This window comes from Corticium candelabrum, chromosome 1, assembly GCF_963422355.1.
Source record: "Corticium candelabrum chromosome 1, ooCorCand1.1, whole genome shotgun sequence".
Lineage (NCBI taxonomy): Eukaryota > Metazoa > Porifera > Homoscleromorpha > Homosclerophorida > Plakinidae > Corticium > Corticium candelabrum.
In genome coordinates this window covers 6,201,035-6,218,163 of record NC_085085.1, presented here as the reverse complement: position 1 = coordinate 6,218,163, position 17,129 = coordinate 6,201,035, and the positions used below count along the sequence as shown (strand labels likewise).

Below are 17,129 nucleotides of genomic sequence, written 5' to 3'. Positions count from 1 at the left end.
ACCAACACCCGAGTTCCTCGCACTCAGTGTCTTCTGTTATATTCCGCCGCCTGCTTTGCTTTGCTACCGTTTTTCTCTTACTGAAGACTTATCCACAATGTGGAATCAATTGACAAGCAATAGATGGCATGGTTGTTTGCAACTTCCTCTCCATTAGCAATTGACCAGGAGACATTCCAGTGGCTTCATGTTCTGTAGCTCTATATGCTAACAATCCCAAGTGTGGATCTTCTCCTGCCTGCCAGACCTTCTTAATCAGGGCTTTGGCAGTCCCCACAATCTTTTCTGCCTGTCCATTTCCTTGTGGATGTCTAGGAGATGATGTTACAAGCATAAACTGATAAGTCCTTCTGAAGTTCTTAAAGTCATCACTCACAAACTGTAGTCCATTATCTATGACCAGCACATTGGGAATCCCAAATCGGGAAGAATCCCCTTCAGTGCCAATACGATACCCGTTGATTTAGTTCCAGTGAGCTGTTTAACTTCCGGATACCTCGAGTAATAGTCAGCAACTACTAGAAAATGCATCTCTTCTACTTTGAATAAATTTGCACCCAATTTTCCCGAAGGTGGAATTGGAGTAATGCAGAGTAGCTCTTTCCTCTGCTCACTTGCAAATCTTGCACTTGTCATAGAGTTGGAAACTGTTAACTCTAACTGGCTGTTCATGTGTGGCCACCACACTGACTGTTGTGCTTGTTTTTTGGTCTTTACTATTCCCAAATGCCCATCATGTGACAGCTTAAGCATCTCTTTTCTCATAGACTTGGGAATAACTATCTGATGTCCTCTCAACACTAAACCCTCAACCACAGTCAATAAATCCTTATGTCTCCAAGAAAAGAAACACATAAGCAGCAACCCGAGTAACACAATTTGGCCATCCTGCATTGACAACCCTGATCAACTCTTGCATATCTAAATCTTGATGAGTTGCCTTCTTGATCCTCAGTAGACAATCTTTTGAAGCTGGTAATGCTTTTCTAATTCCCTCAACTTATGCTCATCCACCGTGATACCTACATTAGGCCGCACCGACAAATTGTCTGATTGGGGTAACCTGCTCGCCCGTGGTTGGAGGGCCGCTGAATTTTTTATATTTAAATATATTTTCTGTTGGCCTGGGCATATCTGTGTTCGAGGGGGCACGTGTTTTGAGAAATGGCAAGACTCTTCGTGTGTCTGGCGACTGTAGTCTTTGTGACGTATTGCAGGAAGTTGGATTCGTTGATCGAGTGGACGATGTACTCAGGGTGCCATGTTTGGAAGGTCGCTGTTTTTTGCACATGCGCATGCTGAGAAATAAGATGTTTTCTGTTGCCCTGTGCATATTCGTGTCTGATGAGGGGGACGAGAGATGGCAAGATTCTTTGTGTGTCTGGCGACTGTAGTCTTCGTGAGGTGTTGCAGGAGGTTGGATTTGGTGATCGATGTACTCAGCATGCAAACTGTGACCACAGACACTTCCTCCAAACGAGACGCTGAGTTTGATGATTAAAAATTAAAAAATAAAAGACTCCGCCCACCCACTTGTTTGCCTGCCCGCCCACCCACCCGTCTTTTTCCACTACATGTTACCCCAATCAGACAATTTTTCAGTGTGGCCTTAGAAGAACTTTGTGGTCACCTGGATAACACATCAGTTACTTGCAACTCTCTCCCAAGAACATAGACAACTTGAAGTTAAATTTCATCATTGTCATCTTAAAGCGTTGAATCCGTGGAGGACTTTGGCCTAAGTCTTGCTTGTTCAAATAGTGACTAAAGGTTTATGGTCTGTTTCAATGGTAAATGGTTCATCTCGACCCAACAGAAATTCAAATCGGTCGCATCCCTAAACCAAAGCTAATGCTTCCTTTTCAACTTGTGAAACGGTTTTTTATCTGTCAACGTTCTTGGTGCTTTTATTCCATCCGATTGAATTTGCAGCAATGCAGCACCCAGACCATACGATGAGGCATCGGTCGAGCCGATTGTTTTAGCTTCAGCACTGTAAAATGCTAAAACTCGACTGGTGCTGGAACAACCATTTGCTTCAAATCTGACAAACACTTTTCATGCTTAACTGTCCAGGTCCAATCTGTATCCTCGTGGAGCAGGTTTCTCAGTAGCCTCGAAGTTCTAGACTGTCTCCCCAGAGAAATGAGAAATGGTCTGGATCAACTTCTGATCAAACTGAGTTCGGAAGTAGGCGCAGTTACTAAGAAATGGAAGGGTTGTAACAATCAAAAACACCTCTTTAAATCATAGCACTATGCCATTCGATGTGACAATAGGAGATCAATTACTACATTTTAGACGTGTGTGCAAACAAGCGAGGGGTAATCAACTGCGATGGCTGCGAATTGTCTTGACGAAGTTTCTTGTGTGTGGAAGTCCCTTCATTGAAAGTTGGAATAAGTGGAGGCTATTTGAGGTGATCATTCATCTGTCATCAACCACTCTAATGGCCGGGCAAACAACGAGAACAATCGGATTCTGCAGGTAACCACTGGCTCCATCAACATGTGTACAGACTTTGTCACTGACGGTGGCGCTTGGTAGATTTACTATGGACTTTCCAGATCCAGTGGGAAACGTAACAAAGACGTCTTGGCTATTCAAGAGGTATTCTGCAGCGGTCCGCTGTTCGGGATGCATTGAATCAATTTTGAGAGCCTTGGGCACTGTTTCAAAGGCACGGTCCAGTGCAGTTTCACATCACGGAAGACACAACACGCATGCAATCAATTATGAGCTGTTTTTACACTCAATTGTCGAACACGCCTTTGCCAGAAGCCATGCATGTCATTTCAGAACTCTCGACGTTTATTGGCCGCCACTTCAGTGGTGGCAGCTTGCTGATTGGCTGACTCAGATTACTTTCGAACTCGGTTTGATCAAAAGTTGATCCAGACCGTCATTTCTTTGGAACTTTGAGGCTAGTTTCTCCGTGGACCTGCTTTGTGAGCAAACTCAGGCAACTTGGCCAAATAACTAAACATCCCCAAAATAGTGTGTAATTGATCTTTATTTGTCAGACTCTCTAGTGAAGTTACTGCACTAATCTTGTCTATATCAGCCTTCAAACCTTTGTTAGACAAAACATGACCAAAAAATTTGACTTTGTTTCAGAGCTGGCATTTGCTTATATTCAATTTGAATCCATTGGCCTTACATTTCTCTAAACCTACCTCAGTCGTTAATCGTGCTCTTCTTCATTCACACCCCATACCACGATGTGATTAATAAACATAATCATAACCCTCTATCCCTGCCAAGATCTGCCTCATCACTTTCTGAAAAATTTCGACACCAGATGTAATGTCAAATAGCAATCTCAGACATCAGAAACGTCCAAATGGTGTAATAAACGTTGTTAGTAATGTGCTGCTTTTGTCTGGAAATAACAGAAACAAAAGGAGTACCTATTAATTCTCTGAGAGGAACAGAACTGATGGCTCGACATCTATGTGTCTAGTAGTCTTGAAAATACTGCAAATACAGAAGGTAGACCTGAACGGAATGTAATGACTCAACTACTAACTACTAACACGGATCTGTGCACATGCATGCAAATCTCATGTACTTGTCAAACTGTCAATTTGTAGTGTGCACGTGCAAGCTAAATTTAGTAGAACAGTTTTTGACTTCTGCTACATTAGCAGTTCTTGACTTGTGGCACAAAAGTCATGACACTCCGGGCCGGCCTTTGGTAGTATGGTCGTGTTCCACTGGTAGTTCCAATGGATATAGAAGGTTGATAGGTCGAGAGATGATCTTGTGAGACGTACTTTAGCTGAACGAACGTTACCATTTCCTCCCACAATAGTCTCTTCAATTCTTCCCATGATCCAAGTACCCCGCGGAGTGTCCTGTTCTTTAATAAGGACTATCTCACCTTCTTGAAGCACTGAGTCAATTGCAGACCTAACCCCTTTGTCTCAATGGCAATGTTTTCCTTAAACTCAGCAAATACTCTTTATGCTACTGATCCCGAAAGATGTCAAGTCGTTTCTGGTCTTGTCTCCATTTTCTTTCCAATGCATTGGAAGTGTCCCTATTAGGCTGGTATTCCTCATCATTCATATCTTCAATAGTACGTCCAGGTACCCCGAGATGTGCGTGATGAGATAAGAAGTGAGCAGGAGTTAATGGAAATCCTGATTTCAAAGTCTTCAAACATGTATATCAGAGGTCTTGTGTTTATAATAGCTTCTATTTCTGCAAGAAGAGTTGCCAATTTATCCCAATCAAGAAGTTTTCTCTTTATCGACTTTTGAAGTGCTCGTTTCACTAGTCCAACCAAACGTTAATAGCGTCTACCTTGCCAAGGAGCAGCTTCCGTAATGTATTTCCAGGTGATATTTTCTGATGAGCAATAGCAAAGTACTTCATCACTGTCAATCACCTGTTGCCACTGACGATCCAAAACCTTTGCTGTTCGTTTAAACTTAGAGGCGTTGTCAGATATAATATGGTGTGGCTTACTTCGCCTGGCTACAAATCATTTAAAACAACAAGAAATTGGCTTGCTGTTAGATTTCTAATACATTTGAGACAGATTGCTCGAATTGCAAGACAAGTGAATAGACAGACCCAGAATTTTACACGTTCGTGTTCTTCCTTTACCAAATAGGTCCCAGATAATCCAATCCAATACTCTGAAAAGGTTCAGACTTGGACACTTGATCTCGCGGCAAGGAAGGCATCGGTGGCAAAGCGTATGGTGGACCCTCATATCGTCAACATATTGTACATCGTGACAATTCTCCTTTTGTTTCTCTTTTACCTTGGGGAATCCAGTACTCTTGTGTAACTTGTGGTAATGTATGAGAAACTCCACTGTGAAGCATCTGTTCATGAACGTCCTTGATTACCAGATGTGTAAATATTCCGAACGAGGAATTATTTTAGGAAAATTTTGCGTTAAAGGAAAGATCTGCGTGTGAATACCGTCCATGACATCTCAGCAGATCCTATTTGTCTATCTGAAGTACAAGTTGTCGTTGTTGGTTGTTTTATTCCCTTTTTCATGTCATTCAGCGCATTGAGATATCTTCTATTCTGAACTGCGTATTCCCAGAGTATACATGCCATACAAACACTGTGAACTTGGTCGGAAGCATAACTTGAATGGTTTCTGAACACTTGTTTGATCAATGCATACATATCTTGAAGAAATAGTTTCTTGTGTCTTCTTTCTCAAAACGCTCCAATTTCTCTTCTGTAAAAATCTTGCACAGTAGCTTGTCACACGAATTAACTTCTAGAGAGAAGAATAACGTTTCTCATCAATTTGGAAGGGTGAATTGTCACATTCATTTGATCCTAAGTCCATTTTACACTCCTTTTTAAAGTTGTTAGCGACATAAATTTTGTTGGACTCAAGATAGTCCAAAGTCTGAGTACTTGCCTTTATTGTTCGCAGTGCAAATCTTTTTGTTTGCAAATAACACAAACAAAAGGAGAATCTGTTAATTCTATGAAAGAAACATCTGATGACTCAACTGCTAACTACTAACACGAATTGTTTTAAGTACGTGGTGTGCACGTGCAAGCTAAATTTAGTAGAGCAGTTTTTGACTTCTGCTACATTAACAGTTCTTGACTTGTGGCACAAGAGTCATCTATCGAATTGGCTAGTTATTGATCGCTGTGTGGACTACATAGAAACATGTACCCTGCTGGGTTCACCTGCCAGGTTGGTGTTCACCCAGATGGGGGTAAAGACCCCACTTGCTCATCATGGAGGGGCATAACGACACAAGCCTAGTGGTTAGAGTTCTGGTTCTCTGACCACGATGGCCTGGGTTTAATCCCGGGTGGCGACAGCAATATAATGAAACGAGTCTGTTGGTTCATTCTCACTGTCTATTTGGCTATGTCTGTGAGATTAGAGTTGTTTCCGTTGATGAGGAGTTTCTGTGATCTGGCGTGGGGACCGCTGACAATGAGGATTAGTGCTTTCTTGTTAGTCATTGATATCTACTGGACATGCTGTTCAAAGCTGGTGAAATCCTCATAGTGGACGCAATCAATATTGATAAGCCAGTTACTAGCGCCATATGGATTGCACGGAAACATGTATCTGTCTGGGACTTACGTGCCGGGTTGGTGGGCACCCAGTTGAGGGTAAAGACCCCACTTACCCTACTTAGAGGGTTATGATGACATAAGTGATGACAGTAAATTATGAAACTTGTCTGTCTTTCTTTCTCGTGTTTCTCTAGCTTTTTCCATGAGACTATGACTAGTTTCAGTTGTTGGGGAGTTTCTGTGGTGTGGCAAATGGTCCGTTGACGATGGCGTTCAACGCTTTTCTGGTGGTCATTGATATCCACTAGGCATGCTGTACTGAGTTTGTGGTCACCGTAATGCCTACAATATATTGAATTAGCTAGTCATCGATCGCCGTGTGGACTACACAGAAACATGTACCTTGCTGGGCTCACCTGCTGGGTTGGTGACCGCCAAGATGGGGTAAAGACCCCACTTGCCCCTTTTGGAGGTGAATAACGACACATAACCTAATGGTTAGAGTTCTGGTTCTCTGACCATGATGGCCTGGATTCAATCCTGTGTGGCGACAGCAATAATGAAACGAATCTGTTTATTCTTTCTCACTGTCTATTTGGCTATGTCTGTGAGATTAGACTTGTTTTGTCGATGGGAAGTTTCTGTTGGGTTGGTGGGCACCCAGTTGAGGGTAAAGACCCTACTTACCCTACCTACAGGGCGATGATGACATAATAGATTTCATCGTACCACAGCTTGTAAAGTCTATAGTACAGTGCTCAATTTGGGTCACTACAACACGTAGCACACACACGCACACAATACACAGAAACTACGCTAACTACAATAAAAAAAGACATTCATTCTAATTCTATTTTGAGTTCTTTATATTTACTTTAAAACTTACATGTTTACTAAACAATTTATGGAGTGATGAAAAACCCAACTGTTCATGTTAGCCAATTTGCACTATGCGTGATTTGCGAGCTTATACTTTGAACTTAGGCAATGTTGTTTTTATAGTAAAATCATGTCGTGCACTTGCTGAACCCACGAATGGGAAGAAGGAGTCTAACTTTACTTTCTGTGGTATAACAGTAGACTTTACATGTGATGAATGTTACTCATTGGAAGGTCACTACAATCTTTCCTGTTTGCCAAATAATTCATGGAGTGGTGAAGAACCTAACTGCACTTGTTAGTACACAAGACTTTGAAAACAAATACAATTGAAATGATTTCTTCTACTGTAGTAAAATCATGTCCAATTCTTGTAACTCCTATCAATGGCGAAACGAATTCGAGTGACACGTCATGTGGTACTAGTGTGGAGTTCAGTTGTCATGAGTGCTACATGCTGGAAGGACGCAACCAGCTGTCATGCCTGCCCAATAAAACTTGGGACAGTGCAGAACCTAATTGCACATGTTGGTTTTTCCTTTGTTGTTTTAGTTGAGCACCTAAGGTATGTGTTATTGCTTTGATAGTGAAATCTTGCACTGAGCTTGTTACTCCATCTAATGGACAGAAGGATTCTAGCGACACTTCATGTGGTACTACTGTAATGTTTAGCTGCCGTGAATGTTATGACTTGGTCGGATACAATCAGTCGTCTTGTTTGCCGAATCAAACATGGAGCAGTGAAGCACCAAATTGCTCTCGTTAGTTTGTTGGCTTGAATACCTAAGTGTGGTAGCAACAAGGTGTCTTTATAGTGAAGTTTTGTCCTGCACTTGTGGCACCTGCTAATGGAAGCAAGAATTCAAATGACACGTCATGTGGCAGTTCTGTAGAATTTAGCTGTGATGAGTGTTATGAGCTTGAAGGACACCGCGTGCTAACTTGTCTTGTTGACAATACATGGAGCAGTAAAGAACCTAACTGCACACGTTAGTTTGCCTATGTCATTGTTGGGAATAACTGTTAATTTTATCTTGTGTGATTTGCTTTATAGTGAAATCATGTCCAGCTCTTAGAATACCTATTAATGGCGAAAAAGATTCAAATGACACCGTGTGTGGAGCTGTAGTTGGATTTCGCTGTAACGAGTGTCATGAGGTTCAAGGACACAATCAACTGTCTTGCTTGCCTAATAGAACATGGAGTGGAGAGGAACCCAATTGCACATGTTAGTTTAATTAATGTACAGTGTACTGATAATGTTGTACATACATGTTTAATTAGATCATAGCATTTGTTTATTTTTTGGTGGCTTTTAGATGTTCATTGTCCTGCTCTTGAAGTACCTAGTAATGGATCAATATTACATCTAACTGATAGTTATCGTTGTGGTTCTGCTGTTTGGTATGAATGTGAAAATGGATTTGAGTTGCTGGGGACAGCATATCGTGATTGTGTTACATCAGGACAATGGCGCGGAATTGCACCATTTTGCCAACGTATCTTGACTTATGCGGTCTTCTTATTACATCTATATTAAGTGTTTATCTTTAGGTGTCTCCAAATTGAGTGTAGAGTTGTTAGAGGCATGGAGCTATATGCCTGTCATGCCGGCAGTGGTGTCTATTCGAGTTATAGACAGTGAGGCTGTTACTTTGTATCAACGCATCAGTGCTACAGAAAACATTGTGCTGATCGTTGTTCCACCTAATACATACTTGCTTATTAGTGTAGAAGCTGATGGATATCTGCCCAGTAGTGCTTCATATTATACTCATCATCTATCTGGTCAGATCTTAACATTTTACTGAAATTTTGTTGTATGTACTAATTTTCTTGTTGGCAGTGAACAATTTACCAATTTATATGCAACGACAGGCAGACACTGTATCTATTGGTGTCGTGTCTAGTTCTGACATCAATGTCACATTTCCTGATTTTGGTTTTCGTTTTATAAAACTCTATGTTCCTTTTGGTTCTTTGGATGTAGATGTTAGAAGTGAACTGAATTTTACAATCACTTCTGTCAACCTCACAGCTTCTTTGCATGGTGTACCACACTTGATTGGTGTGACCGACAAGAATCAGTTGTCTCGGGTGAACCTGGATGCTTATGTGGCAGTTCATGTGACTGCTGGACCTACTCTTACTTCTCTAAACATCAATTTGCTGAGCTCAGTGTGGTTGTACGTTCCATTTGTGGTTGATCGTTTTAGTGATCAGCTTTCTGTCTGGTTTTACAATGAGAGTTCTGGAATATGGCAAAATTCAGGCAAAGCTGTTGTCATGAAGCAGACATTGATGTTGGAAATTACTCAGTTTGGCTGGTGGGCTGCGGCTGTTGAATGGCCCCAGACTAGCTGTACGTCAGTAGTTGTCAGTAGAACTTCATCACACGGGAGCTCACCGACTCCATTGACTGGAAGTGTTATTTCTTTGTCTGGTGTAGACTACACTTATTTTAGTGTTAGAGGAACTGATGCTGCTGGAGTTGCTTGCATGGAGCAGAAAAGAGATAGTTTGAGTGTTGTCCAAGTTGAAAATAAGCAATTTGGTGTCAGGAGTGGACCTATTTTTGTAACAAGTCTGAATCATAGTCAATGTGATGAAGGAAGATGGTTGAATAGCAGAATCTTACAGTTGAATTGCACCAAACTTGAAATTTTATGTGAGAACAACAAAAACAATGTGAAATTCTCACTTATGGTTTGTTGTTTTGTTGTATAGTTGCTAGTTGTGGCTCTCTTCCAAGTCCAATTAATGGTAGTGTAATTCAACCATCTGTGGTGTCTGTGCTGGGAGATGTGCACCAACCTGCCATTACATCATTTACGTGTAATGTGGGATATGAGTTATCAGGAATTTCAGAGAGAGTGTGTTTGGAAAACGGTTCATGGAGTGGTTCTCAACCTACATGCAAATGTGAGTAGCTGGTCGTCTTTCGTAATAATGGTGACAGGAGTAATTGTGATATATTTATTGTAGTGGTAGAATGTGATGAACTCCCTAATCCTCTTAATGGCAAAAGATATGGTGAAAATCGAATTTATCAATCCACAGTCATTTTCTCCTGTGGTTTGGGTTATTTTTTGAATGGATCATCTAATCGTACATGCCAAGCTGATGGCACATGGAGTGGACATGAAACCATATGCCATCGTATGTTGTTTGTCATTCTTTGTGAGTATCTAATCTGGATGTAACTATCGTTATTGTATTACAGCAAGAGATTGTGGCGAATTTCCTGAACTGCAGAATGGCCGAATAATAGGAAACAAAACGGTGTTCTCTAATGTTCTTACATTTGTTTGTGATGAGGGATATGAAATTTCTGGTTCCTCAATATCTAAATGTCAGGCAAATGGATTGTGGAGCTCACCTAGTGTCCATTGTAGTGGTAAGTTTGATACAGTGCTCGCTACTGAAGTTTTCTTTAACTTGTATCTTTCAGCTGTGGATTGTGGCAATCTTGATGACATTAGAAATGGCAGGAAGATAGGAACTGCAAACACTACATTGGGCTTTGAAGTAATGTTTGAGTGTAACCCGTGTTATGAGCTGGAAGGATCAACAACAAGAACATGCCAGGCTAATAGTACTTGGAGTGGTACAGAACCTTCTTGCAATAGTGTGTAGAAAGACTAGTACACAGCTGTTGTCTTGAAGCATGCTACTTCTGTTGTTCTGTTTAGTAATTTATTGCTCTCCACTAGAAGAAATTCAGACAGGAGAAAGAATGGGAGACGAAACAATTTGCTCAGCAAGTGTTGAATTTAAATGTGATACAGGGTATAGACTGAGTGGCTCCAGTATTCGAACGTGTCTAGAAGACAGAACATGGAGTGGGCAACAGCCAACTTGTGACTGTTAGTAGCATTGTTGGAGTTTTCATGTGACTGTCGATATGGTTGTCATTGTTTAATTGCAGTGGTTTTCTGTGAAGAACTATCATCTTCAAGTGTTGGCTTAATTAAGATGGGCAATGAGACAGTTGTTTTTTCTGAAGTTTTATTTGGCTGTAACCAATGCTTTGAGTTGAAAGGACATAGCAATCTTACTTGTCTTGATAATGGCCAGTGGAGTGCAGACCAACCCACATGTGACTGTTAGTGCTGTCGTTAATTAACATCAGTCATTGCCATCTGAAACACATGTCATTATGTATTAGTAATTCATTGTCCAAACTTGCCAATTCCAGAAAACGGCATAAAGACTAGGAATGAAACAAGCTGTGGTGTTGTGGAAGAATTTGTTTGTAAAAGTCGTTATGAGCTTGTAGGTCCAGCCAAAAGAGTCTGCCTGACAAATGGTAGTTGGTCTGATGAGCAGCCAGTATGCAGAGGTAAATAGTTAATGTCTGTGGGAATTAAAGTTAATGGTTTATGGTTAATGGTTATGCTATCAGTTGTCGATTGTGGCGATCTTGATCCTGTGGAGAATAGTTTGCCTACTATTGGCAACACTACAACATTGGGATCTGTGAAGAAGTTTGAGTGCAAAGATTGTTTTGAACTTATTGGCTCTCAAACAGTGACGTGTCTATTGACAGGGTCTTGGAACGACTCACCTCCAACATGCAATCGTGAGTCAATAAATGTTTTGATTGTAATAGTTATTGTTTGTAGACTGATAATGTTACAGTTATTATGTGTCCACCATTGTTTGATCATGTGAATGGCATCACAAATGGAGCATCAGCTCGTTGTGATTCGACTGTTACATTTAGTTGTTTTGCTGGATATAAATTGATCGGCAATAGCAACATCTCATGCTTGCAAAGTGGCCAGTGGTCTGGCTCTCAGCCACAGTGCATTGGTAATCATACGTAGCTATGGATCTTTTGGCTGTCAATGCTTCATTTGTGTTTTTCAGAGGTGAATGAATGTATCTCATCTCCGTGTCAGAATGGAGCAACATGTATTGATGAAGTTGATGGCTACAGGTGTTTCTGTTCTGCTGGATATCACGGAATTCTGTGTGAAACACGTAAGAACTTCAGAGCACATCCCACAGTGAACTTTGTTGTGATGATGATCTCATTTCAGCTACTGTCGATGGTTCATGTGCTGTGGAAGATTGCCATGCATTTGTTAAAGTTTCAAATTTGGGTTTCTTTTGTGGTGGAACTTCGTACATTGAAGAATTTATGTTTCCACTGTGCAAGTTTATTGCTAATCCGGGTACTAGCAGACCAGCTAGAGATTGGGCAAGTAGCACATGGAATTGTTTGGTGAGAGTTGCTGCACAAGAACTTGACGCTGTGTATGGTGGGTATCAGCCAGACGAACCCTTGTTTTGGGAATGTCAAGCATTTGAAAGACAGCTGTTTGCCACTCAGCAGAGTTGTATTAAAGAAGCCTTATGCGACACTCTGTTTACTGTAGATGATGCTTATAGCATAGCTGATGTGATGGAATCATCAGCATTTTATCGTGATCAGAATGTGAAGCAGACATTGTCTTTACTGACTGATTGTGGGCAAGACAATAGCAATTTGGCTTCATTGAGAGGTGAGATGTTGAGAAGAGGGTTTGTGCTCTGTTTTACTGGTGAAAGTGAAGAAGCTAAAGCAGAAACTGTGCAACAGGCATTGCAGTTGATTGATTCTGCTACTGATGGTGGTGGTGTGATTCAGGAGCTACAAAGTGTTACTGATTTGTGTACTTCATCCAGAAGCGAGTCTGCACTGACCATAGCTTTGTTAAGCAATGGAACAGGTGCAGTGAGTCAGGAAAGTCTTTGTAATAGTCTGCCTTCTACCTTGGCGTCTGCGATTCTGCGTTGTCCTCAGTGTGGCAATGGTGTGTTGGAACTACCAGCAGAAGCATGTGATGATAGAAATAATGAAAATAGGGATGGCTGCTCATCTGTGTGTGCCATCGAAAGTGGATTTTTCTGTGATACAATACCTTGGCATACCACTAGTTGCAGACATTTTGACATTGACTTGAACAAGTTTGACAATTCAACTAGGAACAGATCCGTTGTCATCTTCTATGGTGATGAGGTTGTATTTATTGTTGATAATGAAACCTTGGATGCAAGTGATTATGGAAATGATGTAATGTGATTTTGAGATGTTATGTAGTGATCAAACAATGTACTGTGAAATTGCATTAACAGGATTGGGAGAGGATCAAACTTACTTTGGAATGGGCAGCTGATGTTCGGGAAGAGAAAGTATAGATATCCTATTGTGAAAATTGTGTAGATTTGTCTGTTATCTTTCTGTTTCAGCTTGCTTATTTGTCATCTCTTGACAGAGCAGTTTCTGCAGGTAGACTTACTGCTATGGAGAAGGATGCTCTTTTCACTTCTGCAGTGGAGAGAAATGACACAATGAATTCACGAGTGAGATTGTACGGTACATATTTTGGACATTGTTTGGCCATGCATGTTTATAAGTTATTTGTATGAAGAGATATTATTCGAAAATCAGGTGAACAGCTTAATTTGACTCACGTCTTACTGGCTTTGTCCTACCAAAACAAAGGGCAGGCAGATCACATTCCAAGGTATAGTAAGGAAGGAAAAATTTAGACATTGTTTCTGTGCCTAGTTTACACATACGTTTTAGTCTAATCAACGTATGTATGTCTTATAGATTGATGTTGATTGAGGTACTAGACTTGAATGGCATTTCTGCTTCACCAGTTGGATTTACTGTGACCTATGTTGGTCTTAATGCCAATGCACCTGTTATTGACATTAAAGGTGTACTGTTGGAGATGAAGTTTACTATGCTCGAGAAACTAACCCCTTCTACTTTTTAGAAAATAGGCAAAGGTTTATAGCAGGTAGCAGTGACTTGCTGCGTGTTACTGGTGCCAGTTTGAATGTGTCTGACTCTGACCATGAATAGTAAACAATTTTTTGGTTGATGTGTATCATGAGTGTAATTTCATTGGTGTTGTCATGCAGTTATCCTATGCAATGGGGTAGGGTTACTATTGTTGAAGCAGGTACTGAAGAGCATCTCTACCTTGCAGATGAAATATCACCAATCACAGTTGTGGTGTGACTGCGATAATGAGGTTGTTTCTATGTCAAAAATAACATTTTAATGAATGTGTTTGTAGACAAAACAAAATGGTACTGTCATTGAGCTGGAAGGTTCTGCCTCTACTGAAGTTTATACTGATGTTTTAAACAATGTGTTCTATTTTAACTGGTACTGAAATTACAGTAAGTAAGAAGTTGTGTGTTTTCATTTTCACGTGTTTCTCTGCAGGGAGATCGATAAGACAGAAGCCACAGAAACAATCATTAAATTTGAAGTGTCTGATGGTGTCCATGTCAGCTTTTTCATTGTGGTGTAAGTTACTATTGTGGTTTATGCGTCTGTGTTATTTGTCATTATATTTTGCTTTTTGTTACAGAATTTCAGTAGGTATGTCACAAACTAGAAGTCTACATCAAATAATTAGAGAGCATGGTGTCTTCATATGTGTCACCAGTGGTTTGTGTAGATGTTTTCTTGTATTGAATAGTTTTGTTTGCATGATGAATGTAGTTGTTCGGTTGGCTTTAATTAGTGTACTCTTCTGAGCATAGTCTAAGGGCTCAAGTAAACTCCCATCCCCAAGTTTGGCCTAGACTTTAAGATTTCACACCCCTTTGCTATTTAATTAGTGCTAATTGGCTCTATTTAGAGTGACTGTTTTCTAGGGTTGTGCTGCCTGTAGGAATGCTAATTATTCTTCACTTGCCTATGCCTTTGACAATTAAACCAAGCAGCAGCTAAGCGGAAGAGAATTCGTTCATTTCCTGTTGAAGGGAAGATTAGCTTTGTTGATAGGAATCACCACAATGGCTTGGTAGGTGGTGTCAAAAATTGCCAACCAATTTTTTTGCGTTGACAGGTGGTCATTAGAGCTTGAGTTAATTGATCCATGACTTCCGTCAATTAACACCTCTACAGTCTATCAAGTAACACTACATTCCAACTTTTTCTTTGATGGTAGCCAACCATGGGGTGGGATAATACTTGGTTGAGTACCATAAGTTGATCATGATGTCATTTTGTTACTGATTTCAACAACTTTGCACGGAGAAATGAATTGGGTTGCTGAATTTGTTTGAAAGTAGATTGTCATTTTGTCACTGATTTCAAGAACTTTGCATGGAGAAACTAATTGGATTGCTGAATTTGTTTGAAACTTTATGTTTTTGTACTGTGTTAAACAATACTAAGGCACATTTACAGATGTCAGCACAACAGTCTTCTTGACTTTGCAATTAAACAGACTTTTTTCAGTTTTTGACATTGTAGTAAATGTGAAAGTGAAACAGTATGTCAGACATAATGTCTAAGGCTGTTCAAACTGATTGACTGAGATATGAAATAAATGTAATATAGAATTAAGTTAATGTAATACGGAATCACAGAAGTTGAATTTGAGTTAGTGAAAGTTTAGTGATTTGAACTGATTTAAACACAGTTGTTATGTGCTGATGCGCTATGTATAATACTTTAATTAAAGAAGATTATAGAGTCCTTCCTCCACTGTGGAATTTTCACTAATCGTCCATATTGTGTTTGCAATTCTTTATGTTGTTCAGACCTGACCGGGTTTCTCTATGTTCTTCAGACCTGACTGAGGTTTAATTTTTGTGCAGCTTCTTCTGGTGCCTGTTGATGGTTCCTATTAGTTTCTTGATGATCTGTCTGCTCCTCCACCAATTCAGGGTTTAATCTAATGATTGCATCTTAAAGTACCCCCTGATTCAGTCACCATGCTGTGCGATCTTGGCTGTATCTCTCTGTCTCAGGTACATTCCACTCCCGCCTATCTGATCATGCACCAACACCCGAGTTCCTCGCACTCAGTGTCTTCTGTTATATTCCGCCGCCTGCTTTGCTTTGCTACCGTTTTTCTCTTACTGAAGACTTATCCACAATGTGGAATCAATTGACAAGCAATAGATGGCATGGTTGTTTGCAACTTCCTCTCCATTAGCAATTGACCAGGAGACATTCCAGTGGCTTCATGTTCTGTAGCTCTATATGCTAACAATCCCAAGTGTGGATCTTCTCCTGCCTGCCAGACCTTCTTAATCAGGGCTTTGGCAGTCCCCACAATCTTTTCTGCCTGTCCATTTCCTTGTGGATGTCTAGGAGATGATGTTACAAGCATAAACTGATAAGTCCTTCTGAAGTTCTTAAAGTCATCACTCACAAACTGTAGTCCATTATCTATGACCAGCACATTGGGAATCCCAAATCGGGAAGAATCCCCTTCAGTGCCAATACGATACCCGTTGATTTAGTTCCAGTGAGCTGTTTAACTTCCGGATACCTCGAGTAATAGTCAGCAACTACTAGAAAATGCATCTCTTCTACTTTGAATAAATTTGCACCCAATTTTCCCGAAGGTGGAATTGGAGTAATGCAGAGTAGCTCTTTCCTCTGCTCACTTGCAAATCTTGCACTTGTCATAGAGTTGGAAACTGTTAACTCTAACTGGCTGTTCATGTGTGGCCACCACACTGACTGTTGTGCTTGTTTTTTGGTCTTTACTATTCCCAAATGCCCATCATGTGACAGCTTAAGCATCTCTTTTCTCATAGACTTGGGAATAACTATCTGATGTCCTCTCAACACTAAACCCTCAACCACAGTCAATAAATCCTTATGTCTCCAAGAAAAGAAACACATAAGCAGCAACCCGAGTAACACAATTTGGCCATCCTGCATTGACAACCCTGATCAACTCTTGCATATCTAAATCTTGATGAGTTGCCTTCTTGATCCTCAGTAGACAATCTTTTGAAGCTGGTAATGCTTTTCTAATTCCCTCAACTTATGCTCATCCACCGTGATACCTACATTAGGCCGCACCGACAAATTGTCTGATTGGGGTAACCTGCTCGCCCGTGGTTGGAGGGCCGCTGAATTTTTTATATTTAAATATATTTTCTGTTGGCCTGGGCATATCTGTGTTCGAGGGGGCACGTGTTTTGAGAAATGGCAAGACTCTTCGTGTGTCTGGCGACTGTAGTCTTTGTGACGTATTGCAGGAAGTTGGATTCGTTGATCGAGTGGACGATGTACTCAGGGTGCCATGTTTGGAAGGTCGCTGTTTTTTGCACATGCGCATGCTGAGAAATAAGATGTTTTCTGTTGCCCTGTGCATATTCGTGTCTGATGAGGGGGACGAGAGATGGCAAGATTCTTTGTGTGTCTGGCGACTGTAGTCTTCGTGAGGTGTTGCAGGAGGTTGGATTTG

General features: G+C 40.7%; 3 protein-coding genes across 3 annotated transcripts; 1 reads left to right on the top strand and 2 right to left on the bottom strand.

The window, feature by feature from the left end:
• Positions 1 to 88: 88 nt before the first annotated feature.
• LOC134186168 (uncharacterized protein K02A2.6-like) lies at positions 89 to 894 on the bottom strand. Its single transcript, XM_062654118.1, has 2 exons — positions 456 to 894; positions 89 to 393 (listed from the first exon to the last, which is right to left on the bottom strand). Exons 1-2 carry the CDS (start codon positions 892 to 894, stop codon positions 89 to 91), a joined length of 744 nt encoding a protein of 247 aa, XP_062510102.1.
• A 6,392-nt stretch (positions 895 to 7,286) lies between these two features.
• Positions 7,287 to 15,497, top strand: LOC134186075 (uncharacterized). Its single transcript, XM_062654018.1, has 28 exons — positions 7,287 to 7,431; positions 7,488 to 7,661; positions 7,716 to 7,889; positions 7,955 to 8,128; positions 8,220 to 8,399; positions 8,455 to 8,688; positions 8,747 to 9,568; positions 9,628 to 9,822; positions 9,886 to 10,059; positions 10,124 to 10,297; positions 10,352 to 10,528; positions 10,593 to 10,766; positions 10,829 to 11,005; positions 11,069 to 11,242; positions 11,306 to 11,482; positions 11,542 to 11,715; positions 11,773 to 11,886; positions 11,946 to 12,961; positions 13,024 to 13,080; positions 13,138 to 13,259; positions 13,320 to 13,415; positions 13,505 to 13,614; positions 13,674 to 13,761; positions 13,822 to 13,915; positions 13,980 to 14,071; positions 14,132 to 14,215; positions 14,280 to 14,359; positions 15,463 to 15,497. Exons 1-28 carry the CDS (start codon positions 7,287 to 7,289, stop codon positions 15,495 to 15,497), a joined length of 5,487 nt encoding a protein of 1,828 aa, XP_062510002.1.
• A 294-nt stretch (positions 15,498 to 15,791) lies between these two features.
• On the bottom strand, positions 15,792 to 16,597 carry LOC134185985 (uncharacterized protein K02A2.6-like). The gene is made up of 2 exons (XM_062653918.1): positions 16,159 to 16,597; positions 15,792 to 16,096 (listed from the first exon to the last, which is right to left on the bottom strand). Exons 1-2 carry the CDS (start codon positions 16,595 to 16,597, stop codon positions 15,792 to 15,794), a joined length of 744 nt encoding a protein of 247 aa, XP_062509902.1.
• Between the last annotated feature and the right edge of the window lie 532 nt (positions 16,598 to 17,129).

Excerpts from the sequence above, each read along its gene's own strand:
- LOC134185985 (XM_062653918.1), bottom strand. The coding sequence starts at position 16,597 with ATGCAGGATGGCCAAATTGTGTTACTCGGGTTGCTGCTTATGTGTTTC. Across the intron at positions 16,097-16,158 it reads CACTGGAACTAAATCAACGG|ATAATGGACTACAGTTTGTG; the intron begins GTATCGTATTGG and ends TGCTGGTCATAG.
- LOC134186075 (XM_062654018.1), top strand. The coding sequence starts at position 7,287 with ATGGCGAAACGAATTCGAGTGACACGTCATGTGGTACTAGTGTGGAGT. Across the intron at positions 8,129-8,219 it reads AGAGGAACCCAATTGCACAT|ATGTTCATTGTCCTGCTCTT; the intron begins GTTAGTTTAATT and ends GGTGGCTTTTAG. Across the intron at positions 13,260-13,319 it reads ATGAATTCACGAGTGAGATT|AGATATTATTCGAAAATCAG; the intron begins GTACGGTACATA and ends ATTTGTATGAAG.
- LOC134186168 (XM_062654118.1), bottom strand. The coding sequence starts at position 894 with ATGCAGGATGGCCAAATTGTGTTACTCGGGTTGCTGCTTATGTGTTTC. Across the intron at positions 394-455 it reads CACTGGAACTAAATCAACGG|ATAATGGACTACAGTTTGTG; the intron begins GTATCGTATTGG and ends TGCTGGTCATAG.